Here is a 23,784-nt window from a genome sequence, read left to right as displayed (position 1 = left end):
CCTCAGTATTCAACAAAGATTTCTATGTTATTACTTTGTATCATTTAGTATCATCATTCCGATCATACTTTGTATCATCGGAGAAATCCGATGCCGGTCTGATTCTTTTTCCAATTTAGTAACTTTTTCTTGTTTGATCTGTAAGCTTTGTTTGTGGGATTCAGCAATTTTACTACACTGTTTCTAGATACAGCTTCCCTCACCCTCACCCCAACATTTCTACTCAGCATTCAGTGAGTCTGTTTGATCTGAGGAGTCAAGTTTTTATTTAGCTAAGGGGGATTTTCTTGTAATGTTGGGAAAATGAGTTTCAATTTTTCATTTGCCGTTTTCTCCCTTATGGAACTCCTATTTTATGGTTTTGGATTTTTTCCCCCCATTCTTCATATTGGTATTCTTTTTCAATAGTTCTACCATATGGAAGAGTCCCTATTGCTTGCTTCCTTTCTTTATTTTTAATTTTGTGGTGATGATGTACTCTCAAATTATAAATGCTATATACACCTGAATTTAGGGAGAAAATGTGCTTGGGGGGGCCGCTCTGAATCTGCTGTTCTGGTAGACCTAGCTCGCTTGCACTCCAAACTTTATCTTTTATCTAGATCAGAAACATACAGTCCTTTACTTGCCACTTTTTTTTTAAAATTGGAGTTTAATTGCTTTACAATGTTGTGTTAGTTTCTGCTGTACAATGAAGTGATTAAACAGACCAATCACAAGTAATGAAATTGAAACTGTAATTTAAAATCTTCCAACAAACAAAAGTCCAGGATCAGAGGGCTTCACAGGTGAATTCTATCAAACATTTAAAGAAGAGCTAACACTTGTCCTTCTCAAACTCTTCCAAAAAATTGCAGAGGGAGGAACACTCCCAAACTCGTTCAATGAGGCCAAAACCAGACAAAGATATCACACAAAAAAAGAAAATTACAGACCAATTATCACTGATGAACATAGACGCAAAAATCCTCAACAAAATACTAGCAAACGGAGTCCAGCAGCACATTAAAAGGATCATACACCATGATCAAGTGGGATTTATCCCAGGGATGCAAGGATTCTTCAATATATGCAAATCAATCAACGTGATACACCATATTAACAAGTTGAAGAATAAAAACCATATGATCATCTCAATAGATGCAGAGAAAGCTTTTGACAAAATTCAACACCCATTTATGAGAAAAACTCTCCAGAAAGTGGGCATAGAGGGAACCTACCTCAACATATAGTCCTTTAAATATCAGGTCAGCCACAGGGTGTGTGCATCCAGTCGTCACTGTGTGGGAGGCCAGGGAACGGGCTTCCCTTAGATACACATGCCAAGAGCAGAGCAACAAGCGTCAGGGCTATTTATTAGTTGTGAAGATCCATTGGCGGGTAGCAAAGCCCCTGTTTTACATGCTGTACATATATGCCCAGTGAGGGCAGCAGTAGGCTGTGGCCAGCCCTTCTGCGGGGTGCTCTCTGCTTGAGTTCTCAGTTTCCTCCCTCGCTTTTTCCCCATTCATGCCTTTCGATGACTATGTCACCAGGAGTGTCAGGGACTGTGGCAAAGTACCTTTTATTAGAAAGAATGAACTCATTACGTGATTTCACTGCTGTTTTGACTGGTTTTCAGTATGTACCCCAAACTTCCTTTTCCAAGAGGCTCCCCCACCCCCTCACCTTTTTTTCGAGGCAGTTTGAAGTCAGCTCAGATATTGCTATCTTTTGCTATTTATCTCAAGCTCACGCTGCTGCCCTTGAGGGCGCCACCACAGAAAAGCCCTCCCTGATTGCATCATCTAGGCCAAGTAAAACTTCAGGGACAACATAGTACGATGGCAAACACTGTAAGTGCTGATCCAGACTGCCTGGGGTCACACGTGGCTCCCCACTCACTAGCTATGTGACTATGATCATGTTATTTAACCTTTTCATGCTGCTGTTTGCTTATCTGTAGAATGGGAATAATTGTTGTACCTACCTCTTTGGGTTGTTGTGAGGTTACATAGAGAATATCATATGAGCCTGCCATAGCCTAGAGCTTAGTAAATGTTTACCGTTGATGCTCTTATGGTTACACTGTTCTGGGTTAACTGGTCTCTGTGCTGAGTTCTGGCATAGTTATTGCTGTCCTTTGCTTTGTACCACACCTCCCCAAGGTTCACTAATGATGTACCACACCTCCCCAAGGTTCACTTGAGGATTTTAAGGCTTTTTACCAAAGAAATACTCCCACAAGCTCTTTCGTCAAAATGATTGAATTAAATAATCTTGGCTCTCTTATGACTCTAAAATTCAACGCCCCAAGTTGTTATTACCAATAATAAAATATTAGCTTTATATAACTTCATAGTTGTTTACAAAGTGCAAAATACTGTATATTATTGAATTTGGTCTTCACAAGTAAGAATAGCACACATTTAATTTAACAAATACAAAAAAAAATTAAGACTCAAAGATTTGAGGCAGCTTGTTTAGATTTCACAGCAAGTTTCATGGAAGCAGTGATTTATTTTTGAATGGATAAAAACAAAATGCATTTGGGGGACTTTTAAGCCTCTTGGCTTAGTATCAAATCCCAGCAAATGAGAGAAGGCAGATCATTTTAAGTTCTCAAAAAGCAGCAAAAGTCATTGACAATATGTGTTTATGGCTAGTGGCCAGGGGCCACCAAGATAGCTTTCTTTGTAATTCTTCAGTGGAAATAAGCACATCTTCCATCCCAGCCTCTGGCATATTCCCTGACAATCCCCTCACCAATTGTACCATGTACTTCTTATCTGTGGATTTGGTAAGGAAGCCCTATTGGGCTCACAGATCCTTTAGTTCCTTTGTAATTTACGTAATCCGCTCAGCATGAGCACAAAACAGCTTGATCCGAAAGAAGGGGTAAAAGTGGGCATAGAGGATGCCAAAACCAAAAACCGAGGGCATTAACTCATATTTTATTTTTGAAACTCTAATGTTTTAGGGAGATTTTCTGTGCATAGCTAATTTGGGTTGATCCATTCAAAAGTCAGGTAATTTAAAACTGAAAATATATTATTGCATGCAGTACTTATACGAATCCTTGAGGGGTTAAGCTATTATTATCATTATTTTATCATTAACTTTTGTGAGTTTGACCTGTCCAAGGCTCCTACCCTGTAAATTTCATAAATTCCAAAATTGACATTGTTTTGTTTTTAATGAAAGACTCTCATATACTTTATCTCACTTGAGCCTTCAAATAACTTATGAAGGGGAAGGGTAGGGATAATTCTCCACCTTGTGCTAGTGAAGGGACTGAGGCTCAGAGAGTTAGGTAATAGTCCAGGTTTCCATAGTATTAGGTGTCTTGCGGCAGGAAGGCAGGAATGCGACCCTACCTTTTTCTGAGTCATGCCAGTCCATTTCTTTCTCTTTTGGCAGCACTGCTTTATTGTTACTCTTCCTTTATACTGTTTTTCAAAGAAGGACACAAAACGCCAATTGCCATGTTCCTCTCCAAGTAATTTCATTAATTGGTAGCCCATGCTTTTATTAGTTTGGTTGTAAAATCCTCTATTGCAATATTGTCTTTAGCCTTTTTAAAATTGTCTGCATCTTTACAGATTGGAAGATTGTACTTTGACATTAAAATACAGGAAAGCTGCTTGTAGGCCTTTAAAATGGAATTTTTTTCCAAATTTGTTGTTTGTTTTTTTATTTATTTTGTCAGTAAACTTCAGTAAAGATGTCAATTTTTATTACTGTAGAAAAAAGTAAAATTGGTGGTACCTGGTGTAAACAAGGAGAGAGAGAGAGAGGGAGAGAGGGAGAGCAAGAGCCCAGACACTCCCTCCTTTCCCCATAGTTTGTTTCATTCCCTTTAGAGCTTAAAGGAGTCTGTGCCTATCTTAAAACCACCTTCTGTTTTGACCTGTAGATGATACATCCATATGATATGTGATTTGGGGAGGATCATCTCTAAGAGCCAAATCTCTCAATTTTTCAGTCATAGAACTAGTATGATAATTCTATTTCTCTCATCTTCTGGTTTTTTTTGGATAGTCAGATGAAAATAACCCATTTGATAGCACTTTCTGAATCAGTAATTAAAGGATTTACCTTAAAAATATGTATTTTTCGTAACATTATTTTAGCATCCTTGAGCTTTAATTCTTTCTATTAGAAATTATATATTTAGAGCAATGATTAACTGAATGGCCTTCAATGGTATATTTGATGTATGATGTGTATTGAAAAGAGCTTGGCAGACTGTCCCTTGAACACAGATTTAAGGATTCACGCCATAGTTTACTGCACCGATATGTGCACTTGAGAGTCAGGGTCATGACTTCAGAAAACCTGTCTGAGAACTGCACAGAGGACCTGGCTGGCTCAGACTCAGGTATTCCATTGAGAGATGATCAAACAATTAAATAAAAAATACAGCAACCAGAAGAATATTTCACTGTGCACATTCAGGGAACTTCATCATTTTTATTACCATTTTACATCAAGCCATTTTGTAACTTGAAATGTGCCTATTGGATTGTTTCCATTTCCTTTTAGCTCATTGAAAGCCATACAGTGTCACTTTAGTATTTCTCTTCTGACCCAGTGGGGACAGAAACCAGTTTTTGGGCATGGCAACTACTACAGAAAACTATTTCCACAGTTACAGATTCAGCAAATGAGGCTCTCTCCCCTCCCCTCCACCATGTTTCTCTCTGATTTTAAGTTACAATCCTACCACGAACTTAAGTCATTTCAACGCTACTGAAATGGCTCTTGTATGCATCTGCTACCACCTACCCCCCCCAACCCCCTGCCAATCCCTGATTCACTAATGACTGTTATTTTTCTGAGACGTTCTTCTACCTCTATCAGGCAAGGAACACTCTTGATGACTTGAACCTCCTTGCTTCCTCCTTCAATTTTCATTAAAAAGAACCTCTTTGGGGGATTTCCCTGGTGGCGCAGTGGTTAAGACTCCATGCTCCCAATGCAGGGGGCCCGGGTTCGATACCTGGTCAGGGAACTAGATCCCACATGTGTGTTGCAACTAAGGAGCCCGTGAGCCACAACTAAGGAGCCCTCCTGCTGCAACTAAGACCCAGTGCAAATAAATAAATAAATACATAAATATTAAAAAAAAAAAAAAGAACCTCCTTGGTTCCTTTGCTAGATCTGCAACTATTCCTTTTCTTTCTTAGAACTCCCTTTTTCTTTTTTTCTGTCCCTAATTTTTTAGGTGCCCACTCAGTGTTCTCCCTTTTGACCTTCTGTCTTCTCTCAGTAGAAGTCACAACTCTCACAGAGTCAACTTCCATCCCTGTCTAGTTAATGACTTGGACTGGTTACGACTCTTGGCACTGTGTCTTTCTTTGACAACTATTATGCCATTTATCTATAGAAAATCTTTCCACAGGGAACCCCTTCACATTCAATAGGTGTGCAAGTTCTACTCATGTCTTCCCCCAAAACTTCCATTCTGTTAGAGGTACCACCATATTTTCTTGGCTCCCAAATTCTAAACTCTGTGGTCACTGTTGATGCGTCTTGCTTTTTAAATATATCTATCACCAACATCTGATTTTTTTTTTTTTGCTGTACGCGGGCCTCTCACTGTTGTGGCCTCTCCCACTGCAGAGCACAGTCTCCGGACGTGCAGCCCTAGCGGCCGTGGCTCACGGGCCCAGCCGCTCCGCGGCATGTGGGATCTTCCCGGACCGGGGCACAAACCCGTGTCCCGTGCATTGGCAGGTGGACTCTCAACCACTGCGCCACCAGGGGAGCCCTAGTCTCTTCATTTTCGATGTCCTAGTTCATTCCTTCTCCATATCACAATAGACTCATTGCTTTGTGTTTTTTTTTTCCCTTCCAGCTGCATTTCCCTAACCAATTAGTCTTCGAAAAATGTTATTTTCCTTCTATGGCTTTTTTTGACTGCCACACTAAATTTCCTCTCTTAGTTGGTTTTCAGAGTACTCCAAGACCTACCTCATCCTTTAAAGTGCACCTCATCTCACACTGTGCTCTTTTCATCTTTGCTCTTGCCAGGCTGATGGCGTCACTGTCAGTTTCCCATGTGAGTTAATTCTCCTTGTGTCTTTCTTGGTGCCTGAAGTATCCTCAGCTCTCAGCTGATCAGGAATCCTCCCCATTTTTTAAAAGCCTAATTCGTACCCTCTGACACCGCCAGATGTGTCATCCCCATCTCTCCCTTCTTTGCATCCTGACTCTATTAACTGGGTGGTGTGGTGAAGTGACATGAACCTAGGGTTTAGTGCCGGGAAGCTCTGCTCTATTGCTTACCAGTTGTCTTACCAGTTATCTTCACATGCAAAATGGGAATGATCACTTAGAAAGTTATTTTGAGGATTAGTTAAGGTAAAGAGTATAGAGTATCCAGTAGTATCTGGTTCATAGTGAAGGCTACAATGAATCAGTTAATGGATAAATCAGTTAATTATGTTTCATTTTCCTGCCACTGAATTATACGCCTGTTTGTGGACTGATGTAATTATATCATGTGCCTCCAAACTCTGTATCATAAAGCCAGAATCAAAATACGACATGGGGGAGACCTGTAGAAATCACTTAACATCACAAATCATAGAGCCTCAGCTTTGAAAGGATCATAATCCAGTTCATCTTTCCTGTGATGAGGAAATGGGTGCCCCGATTTCTTGAGTCAACTGCCCAGGGTGACACAGTAGGAGAGGTGACCCCAACCCCCATCCCAACTGGAAGTTCTGGACTCACAGATTTGAATGCTATCTATTATTCTCTTGTTATTCCCCTTTTAGAAACTGTCTGAAGGTTGGATCACAGCTCACATTCCTGTATCACCCAAAGTGTTTATCTCATTGAGGGATATTTGGTAGATATTTGTGGATTGATTGATTCATTCTTTGTCTTGGCAATAAGAATTCTCTGGAAACCTCTATGGAGTATGTACTATACATAGGCTTATCACCCTTTTGATGCTTTTGATGCTGTTGTAAACACTCAAAGGGTCCAACATGTACACTTCTGTGCACTGGCTCAGCATGGTGGGGAAAGGAAACAGGAGAGGAAGTTATATTATATACATCTTGAGCAAATCAAGCTTTTCTATTTTTAGTCCTTGCTACTGTTTGGAAAGTACAACCCTGTTCATGGCAGTCTGGCATGTATTTCCTTAGTGCCATTTCAAAAAGGGAAAAAAATAAATATGGGAATTTTTTGTAGTGAAAATAGTTACTCAGTGAAATCACATAAGTTCCTTCTTTTTCTCTTGATGAAACCTCAAACCCACTAGGCACAGATTCCTCAACCTCAACTATGCATGTCAAAGGCTTATGCAGAGGAGGAGACTGGAGTCAGCAAAACCGAGGATGGCAAGATGTGCTCTGGTTCCTGAGAGACAGGGCAGACAAGGCAGGAGGAGGGGAGGGCGACACCTCCATCAGTGGAGTCTTGGCCGGCTACCAGATGTTGCCCCTGGAGAAAGCTGAACTCTGAACTACATAGATAAAGAGACACCTAGTGTTACAGCCCTTTGCTCAAGCTGTTCCTTCTGCCCGAGTCTCTCTCTCTGCTCTCTTCCTTTCCCTGAGTGCCTTACAGCCGCTCCCCTAATTCAAATAAGTGAATTACTTCTCTTTAGCTGTTTAGGTGACAGTTTGGGGAGTTTCCCATTCTGAGGCTATACTAGTTATCATTTGGGAACAATAAAGAACTTTATGAAAGAATAAAATTACCTGGTCTCCATTTAGATGGCTTTCTGTAATATAGCAGGCCTTGACTGGTCAGAAGTGGCAATGGTAGGATGGTTTGGAGTCAACTGCAAGAGTCTAGTGAGGCAGACCAGAGCCTGAAATGGGGTGGTGGCCATGACCATGGTGAAGGGGGGCTAGAGTCCAGAGCCATTTGGAAAGAGGGGAGATGGGAAATGGAGGGCCCCAAGATGCTTTGCAGGATCCTGACTTTCTTCAGGAAAGAGATATTTGCCAAATAGGAAATTCCTCTGAAAAATCAGAACTCTGAGGCAAGTGTAATGTGAACTTTACTGGAGGAAATGTGGATACCACTGAGCAAAGATTACTCTCATTAATGAGAGGGACTCTACAGTCTCCAGACAGAAACAGCTCTGCTTAGATACAATTGTGACGGTAGGGTGAGAATCATACGTTGCTATAATGAATGCTAATTTGTGGATATTGCTGTATTGTTGTCATTGCTTTTCAATTGAATATGTATTAAGCTCCAACAGGGTGCTATGAATAATGCCAATTTATAGTTGATTTATCAGAACACTCAGAAGACTTTATAAACACCAGTAAATGGAAACTCACAGCACCCCTTCAAGGTGGTAAACACTGCTGCCATTTCTACAGATGAGGACAAGTGAAGTGGCTTGTGTTTGCTCTGTCGGCACTGTGGGTGAGAACACAGAGCTGTCGAGGGAGAGAAAAGTCTTTTCCCTGTCCCCGGGAATTGGGTTAGAATACATTAGTAAAGAGTTCTCCTTAAATGTGTTCAGAGTTGTGGGATTTTAATTAAATTGTTCCAGTTATCGTTAGCACTTGCATTAGCTCCCAATAACCAAATTCTAGGCCAGTAGATTTCAAATTGAGCGTGGGAAAGAATTAGGGGAGGGGTTGCAAAGGGCTTGTTAAATTCAGATCACTAGGCCCTGCTCCCAAAAGTTCAGATTTGGTAAATCTGAGAGGGGGCCTAAGGATTTTCCCTTTTAATGGGCATCTGAGGTGCTTCTGTCCTCAGAGGTGGCTCAGTGTCCCTTCAAAACCTCAGCCTTTTCCTTCTTGTAGGGTCTTTCTTTCACCACCAAAATCTAGCCTCATCCTGAGACTAAGACTTGTGATTTAATATCTGTAGGGTCTCCTACCATTTGCTTAGTGTAATCCTGCAATCCTCTCATTTCCAAACACCCTGTGAGCCAACACTGACAGAAGAACCTACTGCACCCTTAGCATTCTACAGGACATGTGGTTCCCAAGACCTTAGCCCACCTGGTTTTCAAAGGATCCCTGTGGGAGTTGTATTATTATTTTTCTATTTTATAGGTGGGAACTAAAACCAAGAGGGGATATGACTTGGTGAGATATCTCACTACTTTAAACCCTTTTGGTTGAAATCCAAGTGGGGGCCTGGATTCCACTTTGAACAACAGTTGGGGACAGAGCATCTAGAACTGGTTTAAGGGGAATGTGTCATAAAGAAGAAAGTTCACGTTGCAATAGGTGAGAGGAAGGCAGGAATGGTAGAAATGGCAAATTCAGTTTTTCATTATTTCCTTGTTATTTGTCCTGGTTCTTTAATATAGACTAGGTTTTGAATCATCACTAAGTAAACAGAAGCCATTTGATTATGGCTTGACTCTGAATATTCTACGAAAAGGAAACATTTCTCAGGAAAGCCTGGTAAGAGGCATGAGCAGAGTTGTGGAGTAGAGGAAGGCTTTTTCAGTGGAGATGAGAACGCTGAGGCTTGAGACAGCATCATCCCTTGCCTCCTTTGGCTTCTTTAGTTTCTGTTGGGGGTAATAACAGACTTTTCATAGCACTTGTTCATTTGTATTCCCGAGGTCGAAGGCAGAAATGTTTGTTTTCTTGCGGACTCACACTCATTCCTGATTAAGGTGAATTCAACTTTCTGCTATGGTCCCATACTCACTTTTTATCAATGGCAACCTTTTCGTAAAAATAAGAATTCCTCCTGGGAGTGTCATTAATGTACATTGTCTGTGCACGGTCCAGAATGTATGTGATTCATGCGGTGTGTTTGTTCTCACATCAACACTAAGTCCCAGGTTACAATGACCCCTGCCCACTCTCCATTCGTCATGAGGGCCATGTTTATCCTTCGGATATCTGTTCCCTGAATACCAGCCAAGCTTCTTCTATGCCTAGGGTTTGCACACCTGCATAATCTGACCACAGCTGATCCTCTGAGTCTGATCCTCGTCTATTTTTACCTAAAAGGACACTTGTATTTGCCAAGTGCTAGTGCACATTGCAGTGTTTTCCTTCTATGTCTTTATGTTCCTGTGGCATATGTCTTAAATATTTTTCTCCCTCTAAGATCGTCTCACTTCTCACTGCATCCATGCAGCCCTCTCTGATTTTCTATTTTTTTGCTCTAGCATCTTGTGTTTCATATACTTTAATACTTACCTGCCTGTATTCAGCCCTATAGTACGGTTATATGTGGACGAACTAACCCCTCTAATGAAATTGTAAGTCCTTGGAGGACAGAGAATCGATGATTTTCCTTTCTCCTTTTTTCTTCTTTAAAGTAATTCCTGTTCTTCATATCAATATGTAGTGAATATCTGATAAATATTTATGGAAAAGTGAATGAAAACTGTGCTAAATGGGGAGATAGAAGGCGAGAGGGAGGAACAGAGCTTGGCTTTTAACAGTAGCTGCAGCCGTGACCTAATTCATGGTAACCTAATAGGCCCTTATACTCTCCGTTTCATGTTTGAAGGGAAGACCTTTCGCCTTTAACATTTCCAGCCTAGTGTCATGGAAAGTACAAGAATTAGAGCTCCGGAGCAACATGTTTGAGTCCCTAATTTTAATTCTTCTGTTTTCTACCTGAGTTACTTGGAAAAGTAACTTACTTATTCTCTGATCCTCGGTATCCTCTTTTGTAAAATAGGAATAACAGCTACCAGTCTCTATGATTGCTGGGAGAATTGAATGAGATAATATTTATGAAAGTGCTTTTCTACACTTAGGCACTTCTCTGTTGATAATGGCAGCGTAGAGAGAGGGAGCTATGATTTTCTTTCTCCATGTTCTCAGCGGTAACTGTGTCCCAGGCTGTGTACAGTGCACTGGGTATCTGGCCAGCAATGCTGCAGGTTCATAGGATATTTCCCAGAACTGTCTTGGAACAGAGAGTTTGACCAAGAGAAAATGATGAACAGATCTAGAATGATTATTAGGGAACTGATGCATCATTGATTGTTAGAAAATATGATTCCTGCCATTTTAGGTAATTTCCCCCATATTTTTTCATTCTTAGCCTTTGAGATAAGACGTGTGTTTTGCCTTTTTCCCTCCTGCCTGCTTGCTAGGATGTTGTCACTCTCACTTATCTTTTTCCATTTCCATTAGTCAGCTAGTTACTCTGAAAACAATACAACTGAATGCAGCTTCCTCTCTGAAGTTGCTATCAGTAACCCTATTTTTTTTTTTTTTTTTTTTTTTTTGTGCTAGACGGGCCTCTCACTGTTGTGGCCTCTCCCGTTGCGGAGCACAGGCTCCGGACGCGCAGGCTCAGCGGCCATGGCTCACGGGCCCAGCCGCTCCGCGGCACGTGGGATCCTCCCGGACCGGGGCACGAACCCGTGTCCCCTGCATCAGCAGGCGGACTCTCAACCATTGAGCCATCAGGGAAGCCCAGTAACCCTATTTTTGAAAGGAGTGTTTCAAATTGTATCTTGTTAGTATCTGCGCTATATCGTCTGTATTGTTGACTTGTTGACTATCAAAGTACATTTACACTAAGTAGAAACAGAGTAATTTGGTTCCAGTAAGTGGCTATAAGGGAAGAAAACAACAACAACAATGAAAAACTTTAAACTCCTTATAATGTTAGGTAGGTCGTATTTATATGAATGTGTTAGAATAACAGAACTTTTAAACTAAAAGAAAACATAATCAGGTCTAAACCCATCATTTTGCTGTTGAGAAAACACAGGCTTAGAAAGGGAAAATGATTTTCCCAGGGTCACCCTACTGAATTAAGGTAGAACCAAGACAAAATGCCTGGTTTGTTGTTTCTCTACTCTCCTTGCCTACACATTCGCCTCAGTATTCACTAAAGGGATTTCTGTGGTTGCACTGGGTGGATAATGTGTCACTTTTCTGGGTCAACATTTCTAAATATTCAGTCATCTTCTGACATTAGCGTACTCACTAGTTTCTTAGGAGAAAATTACAATCCTGTCTTCATTTACTTGACAGTGAGTTTTGAGTGGGAGGACTGGGACAAAGAAGCATTGATTCAGGTCTCCTTGTGCCATCCTTATCACCTGGTTGTTTGACCAGTAGGAAATCACTTATGCGCTCTGGGCCTTTGTTTCCTTTTTGGTACAATTATGATATTGTAATAGATGTTAGCTAAGGATCTTCCTGTCTTCAGTGCCACTTCAATGAATCTAAGTGTCTCCATCCATTCTGGTGTCTCTCTTCTAGGAATTTCTGTAGCACTGGTTTGCGCCAGTGTGTCCATATTGCATTCTCCACCGGTTGGAGTATGCAGTCCTTGCTTAATTTTGTTGATCTTGTCCCACAAGTGAGGCTGGAAATCCTCAGGCAGTGCCTGTGCTCCTCTCTTCCATAAAGTTTCCACATCTGGAAGATGGGATGAGAGTAACTTTTTGCTTATTTCATGGATTCTTAAGAAGAACAGTTGAAATAATGTATGAGATATTTGCTTTGGAGAAGATGTTTCACAGTATAAGGTGTTCAGTTTTTAGACTGATTTCAGTCCTTTCACTGAATTATCATCTCTGACATCTAAATCACTTCTTTGGGGCCATTTTATTATATTTAAGTGAAAATGTTGGAATAACTGCTTAAATTCCCCTTCCAGTTCTAATAGTTCATGAGCCTGAGTTACCTTTTCTATGCTAATCATCTATAATGTATTCACACGTTCCCAAATATCTCTTATCTGTAAGTCCTGGTTGATGGTGCTTAGCACACAGATTCAGAAACACAAAAGTTTAAAGGAATTTCTTACCCCTTATCTGCTTCGATGACAAGCCCCTGGGCTTTATAGCTTTGGCTACTTGACATGGAGCGCTTGACATGGGAACTGAACACTTTCCTTCGTTTTCAATTTTTGGTAACGTTTTGAGGAGTCCTGAAAGGATTCAAGGATAAAAGGTGTGAGGATGATGAACCAATATATAATGTTACCATCACATTTCTAAGTATTTGAATATTTGCTTCTGGTATTTCTGTTGCATTGTTGGGGAGTGTGAGGAAGTGGTTTCTGGAATTTATCATGCCGCAACCCATTGGTCCTGTGTTATCAAAATGCAAAATCAGAAAACTATCTTCCATGAGGTTTTAAAACAAAATCAATAGCAAAAATACCTGGCATGGTCTATTTTCTACTGCATACTACAGCAGGGACCAAAAATATTTCGTCAGTCTATTTGTTTCGTAGGTTCGAATGATAATTGTTCTTTCCCCTCCCCGCTCAGATATTATTTCCTTAAGGGCAAACCAAACTCTTATTTTCTCTACCTTTTAAAACTTCTAATACTTGTATTATTTTGTGTTAATTGTATTAGCAAAGCATTCCTGGGAAAGTTTCCATGACACTATATGATGATATCTTTATAGCTATTTCAGTTGTCTGTATCTCCTTTTTATACACACACACACACACACACACACACACACACACACATACAAACAGGCACACACAGTGCGGAAAAGGCAGCTTGGTATAGTGTTGCCAAACTATGTGTGTGGACTGACTGGCAAGGTGGCTCCCCTAAGGATCCTGTTTCTTCCTCTATAGCTCGCCCAGAAAATCAGCAGCAGTGATTTTCCAAGTATCTTTTATAGAACTGCTTCAGCAGACATTATTGGAGGCAATGGGAACAACCCAGTGGGTGGAACCGTACGCGTCCCTGTTTGTACTTGAACCAGAGCAGCTCTGTTTTTATCTGTTTTAAATAATGGGGTTCCGTGTATGATTTTATTTTCCCCATAGGGTTCTGCTGCTTAATAAAGGTGTGCCAAATGTCTCTTTTACTGTCAAATAATTAGTCTTATTATGGTTATTTTTATGGCTCTTATTTTATCGATGGATAGATACTGTATGTATTTTCTATGTTATTATATAGCTATTCTCATACAAATTGACTTTAAAATTTTAAGGGACTACTTTAAGAGTACATTATCAACATTTATTTTATAAAGATTAGAATTCAGTAGAAATAATTCCATATTGTGTGTGTGTGTGTGTGTGTGTGTGCACGCACGCTTATTTGTGTGTGTGTATGTTTTGCTTCTGAATAGAGCAGTGAACAAAAGGGGCTGCTTGTGTGTACTCAAGCACGGACCACTTTAACCATGGCCCTGTCCTTCCTTACATCTGAGTTGGCTTAAACTCTGAGTGGGCCTAACTCTGGTGGGTTTGGTTCTGGTTGCGAGTGGGCAGCAAAGATAGTGGCAGGCAAGCTGTGAAATGTCATTATAGACTCATGCAATGTTCGAGCTTAAAAAAAAATAAGAGGACCTGGCAGGTTCATACCCTTCATTTTATGGAAGTGAAAGTTGGGTTTCAGAAAGAAAAAGTGACTCCCTGATGGTGTCAGAAGTAGACCTGACCTCTTGCTGTCATCCCTGTGAATGACTGGGTCTTGTGCTGGCTGCTTCAGTAAGGCTGACTGTGGAGCAGAGGCCACTTGGGGTATTTCCATATAAAGGAGTTTATCTTAAGGATCCATGTGGATGAGATCTGACACCAGAAGGCTCAAGGATGGGACCATATCTCTCTCCATTTTATTCCCCTTTTTCTTCTTCCTTTCCTTTCTTCACTCTCTGATCCTCTTCTTTTCTATTATTTGCATTCCCATTAATCTCCTCTCTCCAATAATTGCATCTTTTCTTCTTACATGGTCTGATTATTAGCCATGAACATGATCCTCTTGTTTTATCATGACCACAGTTCATCCTCATGGCAGTTTTGTCACATGTTGCTTAGTTCATATTTATAAGAGAAGGAGGTTTATTGCCTAGCTCATCTTTTTGTCACAGACCAAAGGTTAGATTCACCAGGCTGTTTGTAGATGGGCTGTCCAGCCTTACTTTTGTGGGTCACAGTGCTGTGAAGTGGAGTCCCATGGTCCAAAACATGGCTCTTTTGGCAACAAGGTCTGGGGGCAAGACTGTTTCCTCTAAAGAGATGTGGGTTGACCAAACATTATCAACTTTGGGTGAGTGTTCTAGGCCTGAAAAGGATGGGATGATAGGGAATAGGAAGGAAAAAACTGAGGCCTGTGTCAAGCCTAGTGCTGAAGTTTTATCTTGATGTTTTTTGCTCCAAGTATGCTAGAACCATGAAAACCTCTCTTTGTTTCCTGTTGTCCCCTTACTTTCTGTTTATTCATTGCCATACTCTCAGTTGCCAAACTATTGTTCTACTTTGAATTGTGACGATGTCGTCTCTATTTTGAATGCTACAGTGTTTGCACCAAAGATGGTTTTTTATGGCACCTTTCCTTGCGGTCCTTAACCTGTGGGGTAGATGACTCTTCTTACATAATAATGAGACTCGAGTTTTAGCCTAGCTTTGCACATTAGAAAAGTTGAATTGTATTTCTATCAGCCATTGGATAATAAGCTTCTTAGGGAAGGTTTGTTTGTTTGTTTAAATCTCTGCCTCCTCCCTGTGGTTTTACAGAGTCTTAAAGAACATAAGTGTATTTGATATCACTAGGCAGATGTGAAAGTCATATTATCTAGTAGACTGTAGCTTCTTGAGGTTGGGGATCATGCCTTCCTTAGACTGCTTGCTACTTAGCACAAAGATTTCATGGAGCAGCGTGGGGGAAGAGCCATTCACAGGAACCAACAATGAGTTACGCTGTGAACCCTGCTATCAGAGAGAATTAGACAAAGAAGAGTCAATTATCATATAAGCTGGGTTATCAGTGATGCCTTCCTGGAGGAGTATATATGATGAGATAGATGGGTTTTTGGAAAGGTAAGCCCTTCAACTCAATGAGTGGGAAGAAGAATGCACAATCGTGAACTAAACCATTTGTTTTCTCTTTTCAACATTTTCCTCCAAATTCAATAAAGTGACATTTCTGTTAAGATAAAATAGGCCATATTTTCTGGAGTTCTTACTGCTGAATGCTGCCTGTGTCAACTCAGCATTACCGGAATCAGTGTGATGAGGACACTCACACTATTATATAGCGTGCGGGATTATATTTTAAGAAGCAGTGCCACTGTTTCCATTTTATTTTGATCCAGGTTTCTCTTACTCATTTGGATTGCCTATTGGTATTTTCATGGCATCCCTAACCATATAAAATCTACACTATTTACCCTATCAAATGTTCGTTGTGTTAGAAATGTACTTAGAGCAGTGGTTCTCAAAGTGTGGTCCTCAGATCAGCACCATCAGCATCACTCGGGAACTTGTTAGAAATGTAAGTTCTTGGGCCTCACCCAAGATTTACAGAATCAGAGACTCTGGAATGGGATCCAGTCATCTGTGTTTTAACAAGCTCTCCAGGTGGTTCTATACAGGCTAAAGTTTGAGAACTGCTGATGCAGAATTATATGCTTCACAGTTAATTCCTAGCACCATCATGTGTTAAGAAGCGTAGGTGCCCCATCTAATTGAAGCCCCCAGCAGCTGATTTTTACTTTGAATCAAAATGCTTTTAAAAGTTACATACTCAATTGACTGACCATGTCAGCCAAAGCATTTATTTTGAGACTGTGATCAAGATAATGACTGAGTAGCTGTTGTTTATTGAATACTTAAGATGTGAACAGTACTTGACATGTACGAACTCATTTAATCTTTACAACTGCATGACAAACTGAGACCCAGAGACCTTAGGTAAATTGCTTAAGGTCACAAAACTGGTAAATGGCAGATCCAGATTTCAGACCCCTCCAGTCTGACTCCAGAGCCTTCACCACTACTTTTTTTTGTGGGGGGTGGTGCTGCGTTGGGTCTTCATTGCTGCGCAGGCTTTCTCTAGTTGCGGCGACCGGAGGCTACTCTTCCTTGTGGTGCACGGACTTCTCATTGCGGTGGCTTCTCTTGCTGCGGAGCACAGGCTCTAGGTGCTCAGGCTTCAGTAGCTGTGGCTTGCGGGCTCTAGAGTGCAGGCTCAGTAGTTGTGGCGCATGGGCTTAGTTGCTCTGTGGCCTGTGGGATCTTCCTGGACCTGGGGTTGAACCCGTGTCTCCTGCATTGGAAGGTGGATTCTTAACCACTGCGCCACCAGGCGAGTCCCACCACTACTTTTTTCTTGTTAAGGATGCTTTGGGAGTCGAATTCAATTAAAATGATCACAAAGAAATTCATTGATTATATTCTCAGCTTCATCAAAGAAAGAAAGATGATGGATAAATGATAGATACTTAGTTTTGTTGCTTAGAGATAATACAGCTTTTTTGTATCCCTTTTGTTTTCACCAACCAGTATCTTTTTAACATTAATTTAGAAATAAGGGAATAATGAACTTTATTAACCATAAAAGAATACAAAAATGAAGTGAAATTCACACTGTATTATTAATACTGAAATAATACCATTGAAAAGAAAATCAAAATTGTATGTAAAAGGAATATACTATTTTGTGCCACTTGCCTCCTAGGGTTCCCTAAGATGAGATAGTTTTATATTGCTCAGCTCTCAGGGAGAGCTTCTTTTTTCTCTAATGGACCACAAAGGGAAGTCCAGGCATAGGTAGGGGTTGGGAGTCCCTTAGTGTTACACATAGGGTCTGCCCCGAGGAGTTCCATGAGCTTTGTGAAATGCAATGTAAATATCACAGATTTAGTACGTCCAACATCAAGTGGTCTCTGATTATTTTGAGCAGTCACATGCAGATCTTGGCTCTTCAAATTCCCCTTCTGCGATGTGTCAGTGGGATCGCTTGGCCACCTCAAAGATTCTGGATGTTGTTGAGGATTAGGTCAGTTCATGCATGTTTGGAGTGTGACCCTGTGGATTGGCTCTAATTCTAGGATGTTAACTTCCTAGGGCAGAGAGTGGTTCTTGATTAACTAGACCATTCCCCGATCCTTTGTTTTTCTTAACAGCCTGAACGGGAACTCTCTCTTTAAGAATGCTGATTTGATCATTAGGTTCCTGATGTTTTTTCAGAGCAGAGGACTTTGCAGTTCTGCTCCCTACCTCAGAAGGGAAATGAATACTTAACAAATAAATTGTTATTATGCTAAGCAGGATCCAATTATTTCCATTTGTTCATAATGGATACTCTCACCATTTTGCAACCACCAGTGCAATAATCCATGCAGGCAAGAATCATCTATGGATACTAAAATCATTGGGTGAAAGGTTTGTGATGAGCAGAATATTAGCAGAGTCTCAAAGTGTCACCTCACACATCCTGTATTGATTTAAAAGGGAAGAAGACACTTTTACAGTGAAGAAATCTGGTGGACACTACTTTAACCAAGTCATCAAACTTGTCGTCACTAAATGGCCAAATAACACTATGAGCTTCCTGATGTGATGCAATGGAAAGAACACAGCATCATGCATGGACTCTTCCTGACAAACTTGTGTAATCTGAATCTCATCATCAGACAAAGCCATATTGTTCAACTTTTTATAAGACACCTGGCCTGAATTCTTTACACAAAGTCAGTTTCGTGAAAGGCGAAAATAGTCTGGGGCCTGTTCTAAATTAAAAGAGACTAAAAAGACATGTCACCTCAATGTATGATCTTTGACTGGATTCTGGATGGAAATTAACAACAGTCGATAAAAGGACATTACTGGGACTTCTGGTGAAATGTGAACATGCATGCATCAGATTACTGCACCCACATTACATTTCTTGGCTGTGACAGTGGTATTGAAAAGTTAGTTCTTAGGATATGTAAGCTGAAGTATATGGAGAGGAAGTTTCTGCAACTTCTTTCAAATAGTTAAACTACAATAACAAGCAAGCAAATATATTTTTGTTATTAGAAGGGGAGGCAAAGTGTTGGTCATTGATAAATCTGGGTGAAGGGTGTGTGGATGGAGTTCATTTTGCTACTTGTTCAACTTTTCTATGAGTTAATTTTTTTTTAATTTTATTTATTTATTTATTTATTTATTTTTGGCTGTGTTGGGTCTTCATTTCTGTGCGAGGGCTTTCTCTAGTTGCGGCAAGCTGGGGCCACTCTTCATCGCGGTGCGCGGGCTTCTCACTATCGCTGCCTCTCTTGTTGCGGAGCACAGGCTCCAGACACGCAGGCTCAGTAGTTGTGGCTCATGGGCCTAGTTGCTCCGCGGCATGTGGGATCTTCCCAGACCAGGGATCGAACCCGTGTCCCCTGCATTGGCAGGCAGATTCTCAACCACTGTGCCACCAGGGAAGCCCTCTATGAGTTAATTTTTTACATAAGATATTTGGATGTAAAGAGAGAGTAAATAAGTAAATATAAATAATGCTCTTTCATGACTCACTGCTGGCACTCCTTATCTATCACCTGTAGTTAGTGGACTAGCAATATAACCTAAATGGCCTCACATGCTATGAATTCTGGTTCTGGGCCCTATTTTAAAGTATATTTCTTTGTACTTACAGTGGGAGAGTCATCACCCTGTAATTCTAGTAGTGGCACTAAGAATTATGATTTTCCAAATTATAATAAGCCCTGATTGTGATTTGGTGAGCTTTTATCATATACATACTTATTGAATGAATGAAATTAAGTGTCTTATAGGAAATAATATCCCATGAATGGCTTATTCATGTGAGTTTTATAGCTGTTAATAAGGGGACACAGTCACTGGACACCCTTTGTACCCTATTTCTCACCTTCTCATTCCACCTTCAGATGCCAGCCATTGCCATGGCAACCACCACTGCATAGGTATGACTTAGTAGTACCTGAGGCAGTACAGCCTCAGCTGTAAAACCTTTCTCTCACTCTCTGTCCCGGGACTTTTCTGCTACCTCTGTACTTCTTGGGACAAGTATGAGGGAGTTAATATCCCTGTAGGTGATTCTAAACCTGTAGAGAACTAGAGCCAGAGGATGAACATCTCTTCTCTCATTCCCTACATGGGAAAATCGGAGGCACGTTTCACGGAGCTCCTTAGAGGGCTCCCAGGAAAATGGAGCCCTAGTTATCCGTATTGGTGACCAGCTCAATTCCACACCTTTGAATTGGCTTTCCCTCCTCTCCTGCTTAACTTGTCCGGTCCTTCAGTACTGTTTTTTGGGACTGATTCCCAAAATCAATGACCTGCACACAAGCCTTTGTCTCAGGCTTTGTTTTTGGCAGATCCTGGACTAAGACAATGGAATCTCTCTAATTATTGTTGAAGAGCATAAGAATCATTATTATTATAGTGACTACTTTATAGGATGCCCTTTGGTATCTGGAAAAAGCATTAGGCCAAGAGTCAGGAGACTCTTCCTTATTGTTACTTGGCCTCGGGCAGGTCATTCAACCGTCGGTAAGGCTGCAGTGACAGGGAGTTAAGGAGAAGACTTGTAAGTAAGTGTGTAGGATTCCATTAGCTGGTTATAGGACTGTGTCCTCCGGTGTGAAGTGTACAGTGTTGAGAGTAGCAAGGTAGTTCCTGGATCTAAAGGTGCTGTGGTAGTAGATGAAGCACCAAGAGAAGGGCTGGTGGTGAGACTTGTGCAAGACTTCAGTTGTTTGAACTGAGACATTAAGTAGAGAATCAGTGGTGAGAAAGAAGCCTATCCTAGTCCATAATGGGGATTGAAATGTAGGAACAAAGTTCTTATCAGAAGGCCAGGTAGGGCAGCAAGGGGGGTCTTGGGTGAAAAATCTCACAGCATTAGGCTGGAACTTGTTCCATGGCATCAACCTAATATGAGAAACTGAAAATGGGGAGTCGTCCCAACTCAGAGGGAAGGCAGAATGAGGTCTTACATGCACAGGCTGGTCGGACACTATAATTACTTGTTTCATGGCATGGCTCAGGGTAATTCTGTGACTTCTGAGGCTCCATGGTATCCCTTTACTCAGGGCATGCGCAGTTGCTGTGCTGTCTGCTACAGTGAAGTACAGATGTTGAAGACCTGATTAAATCCTGTCTCTTTACTGATACCCCAAGGGAATACTTAATGAATGATGCTCCCTTTAAGAAGAAGAATTAACAATAGCTATATTATTCATATTATTCATATTATTCATATTAATTTATAGTTACTCGTTGCTATAATTAATGCAATTTATGAAAATCATAATAATTATAGTGCTTTACAATTTAAAGAGTGTTTTTCCCATCCATTTTCTTATCTGAGTCTTGTAACATCCCTCTGGCTTGGGTAGGGCAAGTGATGTTGTCCTAGTTTTATAGATGAGGAGACTATGGCCCAGGGAAGAATTTAACTAGACTCCAGTCCACCACCCTTACCAGTATTTTGTGCTGTCTATGAGTATATGGGAATACAGTGATCAAATTCATGTTAATAATAATGTTTTATAGCTGCATATAAGAAAATCAGGTTCACACAATTCTCAGTTGCCTTCCATAACACAACTGAGATCCTGCCTTTCCTTGTACCAGAATCCACTGCCAGAATGTTCACATGAATTTAAAATTTTTAAGGGTCTTTTTTTCTTAATAATACCACAGTATTTCATAGTTATTAATACTCAATGAAGTAAAGATGAGATCACCTCTAATAGAGGGATTAGCTCTTTGAAAACATCTGGTCCTAGGGCAGAGACCCACTGGTCTTAGAGGCTTTGGTCAACTGGAAATTCAGACTCTGAGAAGACATAACCAATGTGTCATTTCACTGTTTTCCCATTTCTGGCTATAGCAAGAGGGTTGAGGAAAGCCTCTCAATTTTCACAAGGATGACCGTCAAATCTGGGCCATACAGCGTGAAATACACAGACACACACAAGTGTGCACACACAGGCACACTGAACCTTTTGCTCCCTTCGCATCCACTGATCCCGCTGTACTTCTAGCTGATTTTACCCAAAAGATGTTGATATGGAAAAGGTTACGGGCTGGACCTATGGCAGAGTCTTCCATTACTTATTCATTTATTTACTCAAATTATTCATTGAACACGTTCATGGATTAGGCCCTGAGCAAGATTCTGGGGAAATAATGAGGAGGGAAACAGACAAATTCCTTGCCCTCATGAAGCTTACATTCTTCTGGGGAGTCTGATGATAGACAGACAAATATACATAAAATATAATGTTAGATGGTGATAGATATTACAAGAAAAATAAGCAAAACAGGGTGAGGGGATAGAGTGCCATAGAGGGGTCATACAAATGTATACAGAAAGAGAAAATGATGAGAAGGTTATTTTAGATAATGTGATTAAAGGTACCCATAGTTAAAGAGGGCTCACAAGAACTGATGCCACTGCCTACGGGGTAGGCAGCAGTCTTTGGGTTTGGCTCCAAGGGGCTGGGCTATAGCTTCATACACCTTGATGTTATCATCATGCCTGGGATAGATAAGGTCCAGAGGGGTTAACTCATGCTGGCTAAATTCACAGGAGACTGACCAATATGCTAGATCCCAATAGAGATGTTTTATGCAGAGAATTAAATAGGTATAAGAACTCAGGGAAGGTTTTGGGAGCAAGCTACTAAGGGAAAAGAAACTAGTGGTCTTAATCGGAAATACCATTATGCTATCATTGTCTGATGCATCATATTCATTAAAAAGATAAATTTACCCAGAGAATTGTAAGATTTTAATGCTAGCTTGTCAGGGTACCCTAGTTTTTGTTGTCACTGAGGAATCTCTGGTTTCTTGGTTTTCTTCTAAACTCTTCCAGACACTATACTGATATTTAACTTCCTTAGACAAGTTCAATAGAGTTAATTCAATTACACTAACTTCCCATTATTTCATTCCTACTGGGCCTTACTGCAGAGTCACTTTGATTTTTCTTGATGGAGTCTTAAGAGACATTCTCATCACATGTCCATGATCATTATTACATTGTCACCTTAAAAAATTATTTTAACTCACCCTGCTTCCAAATTCTAGGGTGACCTTTATGGTTCCTTTGTATTTCACTCCCTATTTCCTTGCCTTAAGCTCTAGGCATACTGTTTGCTTGTTTCTCCTAAGCTTTGCTCCCACTTCCTGGGGATGCCCTTGTGGTGCTGTTATTGCCCTCTGCCTGCTCCACATGGATTCTCAATGCCGGTAGCAGTCGGTGCTCATGCTAACATGGGACACTGACATACGAAATCCACAGATCCCCTGTTCATAATCAGTGGTCGCTGCCGCATGCTTCCTCTGCGGCCCCTTGGCCAGGACCCTGAGTGGTCTTATTCTAGTTCACTTTTTAGGGGCATCGCTTGGGGCTTGCCATCTCTCTCTGACACAGGCACACCTAGTCCACTGATCTCACACTGATTCCATTCCTCTTCCTGGACTGTAAGTCTCTCCCTGCCTTTTCTTGCTCCAACTAAAATGTCGTCATTCTATACAGTGGTTTCTGAACGTGGAATTTGCATTATGTCCCTAGTTGGATCTGCTCCTTGAGTGCAGGGATGGAGATATTTATTTCCTTTAACTTGGATATTCATCAAAGGAAATATCCTCTAAATAAGAGTATGACTTTAGGAAAATCACCTCATGTATTTCAGTTTTCTTACCTGTCAAAGAGGGATAATTCTTCAGCCTACCTCACTGAGATTTTATAAAAGCTAAAAGAAATGAGGTGCAGAAAAACTTGGACAAAGTCACAGTATAACTTGAGAAATTTGAACTCAGATTGATATGGATGGAAGCTGGAAATTTCCCTTTTTAACATGACCGTGTTGCTTCTCACAGGGAAATCCTGGAGGCAAGACCCTTGAGGAGAGACGCTCGAGCCTGGATGCTGAGATCGACTCGTTGACTAGCATCTTGGCTGACCTGGAGTGCAGCTCCCCCTACAAGCCTCGGCCTCCACAGGTAAGAGCTATCTGCAAATAGTCACCACAGATAACCTGCAATTATCTGAAAGAACAAGCTGCTTCGTTTATCCCTTCCATTCTTTTTGGATTTTCTCAGAGTCAACAGTCTAAGCTGTCTTTTTTTTTTTTTTTTTTTTTTTTTTTT

The 23,784-nt window shown here is 40.8% G+C and overlaps 1 protein-coding gene across 13 annotated transcripts in view; it reads left to right on the top strand.

Annotated features, from left to right (window-relative positions):
- LPP (LIM domain containing preferred translocation partner in lipoma) overlaps positions 1-23,784 on the top strand; it is a 745,137-nt gene that overhangs the window by 334,779 nt on the left and 386,574 nt on the right. For all 13 annotated transcript variants that reach the window (XM_024124352.3, XM_024124347.3, XM_024124350.3 and 10 more), the window contains one exon: positions 23,515-23,637. In XM_024124352.3, coding sequence (XP_023980120.1) covers positions 23,515-23,637 — 123 coding nt within the window. The remainder of the gene's footprint in view (positions 1-23,514; positions 23,638-23,784) is intronic.

This window comes from Physeter macrocephalus, chromosome 1 (genome assembly GCF_002837175.3).
Source record: "Physeter macrocephalus isolate SW-GA chromosome 1, ASM283717v5, whole genome shotgun sequence".
Lineage (NCBI taxonomy): Eukaryota > Metazoa > Chordata > Mammalia > Artiodactyla > Physeteridae > Physeter > Physeter macrocephalus.
The sequence above is the reverse complement of the archived record's forward strand: the minus strand, read 5'-3'. Positions and strand labels throughout refer to the sequence as shown.